At 47.5% G+C, this 8,665-nt stretch overlaps 1 protein-coding gene across 3 annotated transcripts in view; it reads right to left on the bottom strand.

The window, feature by feature from the left end:
• Nucleotides 1-422: 422 nt before the first annotated feature.
• Nucleotides 423-8,665, bottom strand: part of LOC102792521 (serine/threonine-protein kinase WNK4-like) — a 22,020-nt gene continuing 13,777 nt past the window's right edge. For all 3 annotated transcript variants that reach the window (XM_087840214.1, XM_087840213.1, XM_006805293.3), the window contains exons 17-24: nt 7,650-8,197; nt 5,649-5,688; nt 5,475-5,569; nt 5,305-5,353; nt 2,956-3,394; nt 2,310-2,500; nt 2,077-2,171; nt 423-918 (exon numbers count right to left, since the gene is read on the bottom strand). In XM_087840214.1, coding sequence (XP_087696340.1) covers nt 916-918; nt 2,077-2,171; nt 2,310-2,500; nt 2,956-3,394; nt 5,305-5,353; nt 5,475-5,569; nt 5,649-5,688; nt 7,650-8,197 — 1,460 coding nt within the window. In that variant the 3' untranslated portion in view covers nt 423-915. The remainder of the gene's footprint in view (nt 919-2,076; nt 2,172-2,309; nt 2,501-2,955; nt 3,395-5,304; nt 5,354-5,474; nt 5,570-5,648; nt 5,689-7,649; nt 8,198-8,665) is intronic.

Genomic DNA, 8,665 nt, shown 5'->3' on the forward strand with positions numbered 1-8,665 from the left:
TCCTCCCGGTGGGACATGCCCCAAACTCCTCACCCAGGGGGCATCCTTTTCAGATGCCCGAACCACCTCAGCTGGCTCCTTTTTATTATTGTATTATTTATTATTTTGGAACAGCTGTAAATGATTTGCAGGTCTGTGGGTCTGCTTCATTAGTAAAACATTTGGTTGTCTTTGGTTCATAGCACCTCTGCAAGCACAGCTCAGGTTGATGTAAGAGTCATGTCAGGACACAGAGGTCATGACCTCCCACCACCACCAGGTGTCACTGCAGCTGAAACCTGGATCAGCAGGCAGAGCGACTTTCCCATCTCAGCCTCTCTGATGCAGGAATCCTGCAGACCCAAACAGCTGGGAATCAGCTGATTATTCACTGTAACGACGTCACTCTGACCTTTCAGTGTGAAAAGAAAAACATCAGCACATCGTCAGACAGGAAACTTTATTTAAGACAAATATGAGGAGGAAATTCTGGACTTTATAAACTTTATAAACTGGAGCAAACAAAACTGTTAAAATTCATAATTTCATCTCTTAATGTGTCCACGGAGACGGCGTCTCACACAGATTCATCTCTACACGACGATAAATAAGGCACATGGTCGTCCAGACGCACAGACCGCCCTCGGTCGTCCTGCGACTACACGAGCAGCGGTGAAGGTCAGAAAAGTTTCCACACTCATCACAACAAAACTCATAAAGTTTCAAAGGTTTTCAGCAGATTCTATAATCTCATGTTTGTGGGTGCAGCTCATCACTCGACCCTCAGCTTGTTGTCTGATGACCTTTGACCTCTGAGGTTCTTTCTTCCTAAAGTGCTGAGACGTTCACTTCAAACTACGAGACATTAAAGTATTGCACTGCGGATTACTCTTCATCATCACCGTGATCATCTTCTCATCTTCAGCAGCTCCTCGCTCACTGGAAGACAAAGGTCAAAGGTCAGTTAAATGTGACGGTCGGCGTCCACGTCAAATCGTTCTGAACGTAACGTTTTCAGTGAGAAATGTTTCCTTGTCATCATCAGCTGACTGACATGTTTACATAACGATGAAACGATGACTAACAACAGGCTGTGAGGTCATTGATCATTAATTGTGTTGATCGCTGATCAATGGCTGAAGAAAGGCAGAACTGTGAGATGGTGACAGGTGGAGGCTGTCTCCTCGGTTCAGAGATGGAAACGTTTCTCACTGAAAACACATAAACAGAACCAAAGATGACCACATTCACTCTGATTGGTCCTTCAGACATCATGTGATCTGCATCCACTCTGTTCTCTGCGTTTGCTCTTCTTCCTGCTGATGAACACTCATCAGCTGCGCCGGTATGGATGATGATTATTTTTAAGAAAAGCTGTTAAAACGCGTCTTTTTAACTGTTAGCATTTTATTGGTCAGAGCCTAAGTTCCGCCTCTAAACCAGCCAGTCAGAGCTCACAGTTCCTCTACATGTTAGTGTGGCGTTCAAAGCACAAGGAGAGAATCTGAACACAGATTATTAGAAATCAGATTTACGTTAGAACCCTTGGAAGCCTCCACCCAACGCTCTGAAGCCTCCACCCAACGCTCTGAAGCCTCCACCCAACGCTCTGAAGCCTCCACCCAACGCTCTGAAGCCTCCCAACGCTCTGAAGCCTCCACCCAACACTCTGAAGCCTCCCAACACTCCGAAGCCTCCACCCAACACTCTGAAGCCTCCACCAACACTCTGAAGTGGACTTTGCTGGTCTGTGGATTTCTGGAGGCTAACAACACTGCAGTGAAACTTCCTGTGTGTAGAGTTCTGCTGCAGTGGCGTCTGTGGCTCAGGACGTGAAAAAGATACTGAACCGAGTTGCGCCGGTGAATCCGTCAGAGTGATACAGTCAGGTTAGAGGTGTTTGTATGAATGTGTGTGCAGCAAAGTGTTACGTAAGGACAACAGTCAGCTTCTCATAACCGACTTCATGAGAGTGAAAATAAGACACGGAGCTCCAGATGTGACGCGAGCCTGACGGTTCTGATGATTCATGCTGAAGTTTTAAAGACTAAAAAGTCCAGATTTACTGAACTCTTCCTGACCGTCTCAAACACTCACCATGCCGCTGTGCTCGGGGGCAAAGGTCACGCCTTTCCCTGCTCTCTCCTGAGATCCACTGCTGCTGCTGCTGATCGAGGTTCTCCTCATGATACCTACACACACACACACACACACACACACACACACACACACACACACACACACACACACACACACACACACAAAGATGATTCAGTTTTAAATGACTTCCATTAGTCTGTTATTCTGCAGGCTGCTGGGAGTCCTCCCACCTGCAGGGGGCAGCATATCCAGCCTGCGAGAGGAGGGATTGCTTCCAGACATGGAGAGGCGCCGCTGCCGGCTGTTCAACATGGCGGCGGGAGGAACGATTCCAGGGGGCAGGACTTTCCCCTTCCTCCGGTACAGCTCCTCGATCTCTTGCTTCTGACTGACCTGCAGGTTCTGCACCTCCATCAGGTGTCTGGGAGAAAGAAGGAGCAGTTGGGAAAAGGACTCAGGAGACATAAAGAATGTGTGTTGGAGACAGACTGGACACCATTTGTCTTTTTTCTTTCTGTAACACTGAACCTGGCGAACGACGTCCATGTAGCAACGAGTCGACGGGAAAGAGCGCTTTCTGAGTTTCAATGTTGAAATATGAGTCACTGTATGAAGGATGGTGACACCTGTTGGCCAAGTAACGTCACTGCATTTGTAGTGATGGAATAATGATAATAATGGGATAAATGGTAACAATGGAGACCAGAAACACTGCAGTGTGTTTGTATGTTGGTAAATATAAATAAGGAGTACTCATAAACTATTATTGACGCAGAACCGACTCGTTTGTGTTTCAATGACGAAACATCAGCAGAATCATGAACCACAAATCAAAAACAAATTCATTCATTCATTAAAAAAAGATCTACCAATCACCTTTCTCGTAGTTGCTGTAGCTCCTCCCACATCTCTCCATTCTCTCTGTCAGAATCGTCAGAGCTGTAGGTCGCAGAGCGACTCCGTGATTGGCCGAAGCTGCTGGCTGTCCCCTCCCACAGACTGACGTTCAGCCTGCGGCCTCCTCTCCTCTTCCTCTCCTCCTCCTCCTCCCTCCTTTTCTCCTCCTGACCTCCCGGGTTGGCGTTCTTGTTAATAACTGGGGCGAGGGTCACTGTGCTGATGCTGCTCTCTGATCCGCTGCTTTCTGAGCTGCTTTCTCTGTCACTCTCTGATTGGTTCTTCCTGGGAGGAGGCGGGGAGTGAGCAGTGGGCGTGGCCTGACTGATGGAGCGTTGCTCCCGCTGGGTGGCAGCCTGACCGTGTTTAGAGGGCGTGACCTGGAAACGACCAACGGTGAAAGCAGAAGGTTTCTCTGCTGCAGAAATGAGAGAAGAAGAAGAATGTGAGCAGCTTTGGTCAAAAAGGCAGCTCAAGACTCATCAGCTGCGCCGGTATGGACGATTATTATTTTTTTAAAGAGCTGTTAAAACGCATCTTTTTAACTGTTAGTTTTTTATTGGTGAGAGCCTAAGCTCCGCCTCTAAACTAGCCAGTCAGAGCTCACAGTTCCTCTACATGTTAGTGTGGCGTTCAAAGCACAACGAGAGAATCTGGACACATCTCTTTTACGTTCTTCAGGAATCAGATTTACGTTAGAAGCCTTTGAAGCCTCCACCCAACACTCTGAAGCCTCCACCCAACACTCTGAAGCCTCCACCAACACTCTGAAGCCTCCACCAACACTCTGAAACTCAACACTCTGAAGCCTCCACCCAACACTCTGAAGCCTCCACCCAACACTCTGAAGCCTCCACCAACACTCTGAAGCCTCCACTCAACACTCTGAAGCCTCCACCAACACTCTGAAACTCAACACTCTGAAGCCTCCACCAACACTCTGAAGCCTCCACTCAACACTCTGAAGCCTCCACTCAACACTCTGAAGCCTCCACCAACACTCTGAAACTCAACACTCTGAAGCCTCCACCAACACTCTGAAGCCTCCACTCAACACTCTGAAGCCTCCACTCAACACTCTGAAGCCTCCACCAACACTCTGAAGCCTCCACCAACACTCTGAAACTCAACACTCTGAAGCCTCCACCCAACACTCCGAAGCCTCCACCCAACACTCCGAAGCCTCCACTCAACACTCCGAAGCCTCCACCCAACACTCCAAAGCCTCCACCCAACACTCCGAAGCCTCCACTCAACACTCCGAAGCCTCCACCCAACACTCCGAAGCCTCCACCCAACACTCTGAAGCCTCCACCAACACTCTGAAGCCTCCACCCAACACTCTGAAGCCTCCACCAACACTCTGAAGCCTCCACCAACACTCTGAAGCCTCCACCAACACTCTGAAGTGGACTTTGCTGGTCTGTGGATTTCTGAAGCCTCCCAACACTCTGAAGCCTCCACCAACACTCTGAAGCCTCCACCCAACACTCTGAAGCCTCCACCAACCCTCTGAAGCCTCCACCCAACACTCTGAAGCCTCCACCAACACTCTGAAGCCTCCACCAACACTCTGAAGCCTCCACCAACACTCCGAAGCCTCCACTCAACACTCTGAAGCCTCCACTCAACACTCTGAAGCCTCCACCAACACTCTGAAGCCTCCACCCAACACTCTCAAGCCTCCACTCAACACTCTGAAGCCTCCACCCAACACTCTGAAGCCTCCACCAACACTCTGAAGTGGACTTTGCTGGTCTGTGGATTTCTGGAGGCTAACAACACTGCAGTGAAACTTCCTGTGTGTAGAGTTGCGTCTGTGGAAAGATACTGAACTGAGTTTCTCTCGGTTCCTGCAAGTACGACCATTAAATGTTGGTATTTATGGCTCATATCTGGGATTTTTTTCCTTCATGTTTGCAGTAAGTAGACGATCAGAAAGTGATGAAGACCACCAACATCATCCTGAGTGAAGCATTTACAGGTAATTTCATCTGTGCAGTTATTCTTGGTGGGATGAAGTGTCTGCTCGTCTCCATATTTTTATTCTTGGACTTCAGATCGAATCAGCCCCTCAGTTCATCGTCAGAAACCCTGACCTGCACACAGCTGTGCTCACAATACAGATGTGCAGGGGAATAATGTGGAAACGATGCAGCTCAAAGTAAATTTATTTTTAACACCCATGCAGACGGAGCGTGATGTTGTTGTTACGATTATGGAATCAGTGATAATGACCTGCGAGTGTCTCTATGTGCAGATGATGCTGTCTCGGCTGACAGAATGAGGCGTGCATATTTGCCTGTTTCTTGAACAGGTGGTTCATACCTTCGTGTATGGGCGACAGTCTGGGTGAAGGAGACTCAGGCGGGAGGAGCTGGGCAGGAGGAAGAACATGTTACTCTGATGTTTGTGGTTATGCGTTCACACATGAAAAATGAAACCATGAACACCATTAAACAGTCTTAAACGACTGACTGACAGAAACAGTCTCATACTTTTTTGTTCAGAGTCGACTGAGGGGACGAGTGACGGAGCTCTCCTCTGTGACTGGGAGCACTGGTCAAGCTGGGAGCAGAGGCAGTCACTGAACCTGAGAACCAGTTACATAAAACATCAGGTTTCAGGTTCAGCGTGGTCTGATGGCACTTTGTGACCTCATAGGTACTCACCATGAAGGGGCGGAGCTGAGCTGAGCTTCTGGACTGGAGACTGAAAGGAACGAAAGCCTGTTTCAGGTTTTTGTGCTCCAGCAGATTCATCGTCTCACTGATTCGTCTGCAGGTCGACATTTACGCTACAGACTGCTGACCTCACTAACCTCAGAAACCAGTAAACACAGATTACCTGCAGCGTTTCTATGAACTCAACAAACACACAAACTGTGTGCGTGCAGTTTGTCCCACAGTGTGCTGCAGCTTATTTGACAGGGACAGCAAAGACAGAGAGCTACGTTCACTCAGAGATGGAGGAAGATAAGAAAGAAGGAGAGGAAGCAGAGAGCTTAGAGTCAAAGGAAGGATGCTCGTTTAAAGCTCACATGGAAGTGTTGTTAAATCTGTACGTGTCACATGATGTTTGTCATAAAGCTGCTGCTAAACAGACTGACTGTTATTGAAAGGCTGCAGGTGCAGGATGAACAGGTCTGCTGTCTAACATGAAGTTAGCAGTGTCGTAAACATGAACAGTGTCAGTGCAGAGGATGAAATCAGCTTGATAGCTGTGAGACATCTGGATGGATTCAGGTCTGTAAATCCACAGAGAGCAGCTGAAGAACATCTGCTGAAGCTCTCGGTAGAAGTTTGATTCTTTCCCCACACTGAGCTGATTTTACTTTCCCACCTGCTGAACCTGAGGTTTCTTTAACCTCTTCAGACTCATTTCCCTGTTTACCTTTACAATCGAGCAACAGGAAATAAAGATTTTTATTTTCCTTCTCTTTCTCTGCTCATGTTCTACTTAACTGATTCAAGCTGAGCACGTTCACTAAAATAATAATTAGACTGAAAGTTTTCATTCCCACGTACTAATATTATTTTATTTTAACATATAACACAGGGTTAGCTTTGCATAAAACAGGTGGTAGAAACGTCCTCCAAGGAGCTACTCGGAGCACATTTCTGAGCCGGTACAGTTTTAACTTTGAGTAAAGAAGTTCAATCTGTACTTCTACTGTAGAGATGGCACGATGCCACTTTTTTATGTCCGATACCGATACCATAAATTTGGATATCTGCTGATACCGATATGAATCCGATATAGTGTTTTTTAATCAATAAAACTATTTTTTAATATCTTGCTGCTTTTTGTATAAGTTCATACTCAAGTTTAAATAAACAACAAAACTAAAGCTATTCTGTTAAACCTGTATGTAAAAAATTCACTGCACCCAAAATAATTCATAGTTCAGCAAAACTGATCAATCTAATAAACTTAAACCTGCTCTATCCTCCCTATTCTGGTATTTTAAAGAGTAAGCAACCTAACTAATAGGGTTGCAAACTCCAAGCAAATGAATAAATAAATAGGGAAACCCCCCCCTCCACCTCATGATGCTTAATCGACGTAATCAACTTTAATTTGATGCAGGGGGAAAATAAAATGCACAGAAATAAATTATTTTTCTACAATATTTAAATAGATTCAACATCTTTCTTCAACAGAACTGCAGACTGCACAGATGGTTCCCAAAGGAAAAAGTACTGTAGCTTACTAGGGTATATTAGACTTAACAGTTATTATATACAGTAATGGACTTCTATACATTTTACATCAGATTAAAACTCCATATATCGGTTGTTAAGCTTAACGCTGGAATGCTTTACAAACATTCAGAGATGAACTTACACACTTGCTTTACTTCTCTCTGGGAAAACTTCCTCAGAGATGAAATGCTGGTTTGAGGCTACAAATACACACAGTCGCTCTATCACGTGACCACACTGCTGCGACGTGCGACTGTTATGAGCCGAGTTACGCCGTGTCGTAGTTTTCTGAGGTGCTTTTTGATATTTAATGGATCGATTACATTTTTCATTTCTCTCTGATATCCGATCCAGTAATTTAGGTCAGTATCAGACCGATCGGTCCATCTCTAGTCTACTTAAGTACACAATGTCTGGACTTTAGGTACTCTGGTACTCAGGTAAAGCCTTGTTTCAGTACAAACTCACCTGTCCTCGCTCCTTCTCTATCTGAGGTGAGTCTGGGATCCGACTGGGCGGTGCCACCACCTGCTGGCTGTCTGAGGCAGAGCTCGTCTGTGGTGTGGGTGGGGGATAGGCTGGTGGAGGGAAGAAAGGAGGGGGAAATGGTGTGTGGCTTGGATGGTGGAGCTGGGGTCCAAAGGATGGAGATAGTGGAGGGGACTGTGTGGCCTGGGGGGTGGTAAATGGGGGGCGGGGTTGAAAGCCCTGGTTTGGGGCTCCAGGTGGGGGCATGAAGGTCTGGGCTACACTCATAGCCAGAGAGAGCACGTTGGCCAGAGAGAAGAGAGACTGCTCAGGTGAAGCCCACTGAGGAAGAGGAGCTGAGGAAGAGGAGGAGGGGGTGTGGAGCGAAGGGGTGCTCTGGACTCTGTGGAGACTGGGGGCGGGGCTCTGGGTGGGGAGGGAAGCAGTGTAGGTGTAGTAGGGGTGATATGGGAAGTGATAATGGGGACCAGGAGAGGGCTGTGCAGAGGAGTCCAGGTGGGGGTAGCTGAGGGGCTGATATGAGGAAGCTGGAGAGAAACAGAAGGAGCATTAGCTACACAGCCCAGTCCAACCCAGTCCAACCCAGACCAACCAAGTCCAACCCAGTCCAACCCAGTCCAACCCAGACCAACCAAGTCCAACCTAGTCCAACCCAGTCCAACCCAGACCAACCAAGTCCAACCAAGTCCAACCCAGACCAACCCAGACCAACCAAGTCCAACCCAGTCCAACCCAGTCCAACCCAGACCAACCAAGTCCAACCAAGTCCAACCAAGTCCAACCCAGACCAACCCAGACCAACCAAGTCCAACCCAGTCCAACCCAGTCCAACCCAGACCAACCAAGTCCAACCAAGTCCAACCAAGTCCAACCCAGACCAACCAAGTCCAACCCAGTCCAACCAAGTCTAACCAAGTCCAACCCAGTCCAACCCAGTCCAACCAAGTCCAACCCAGACCAACCAAGTCCAACCCAGTCCAACCCAGACCAACCAA

This window comes from Neolamprologus brichardi, chromosome 4 (genome assembly GCF_056152115.1).
Source record: "Neolamprologus brichardi isolate AB-2024 chromosome 4, ASM5615211v1, whole genome shotgun sequence".
Lineage (NCBI taxonomy): Eukaryota > Metazoa > Chordata > Actinopteri > Cichliformes > Cichlidae > Neolamprologus > Neolamprologus brichardi.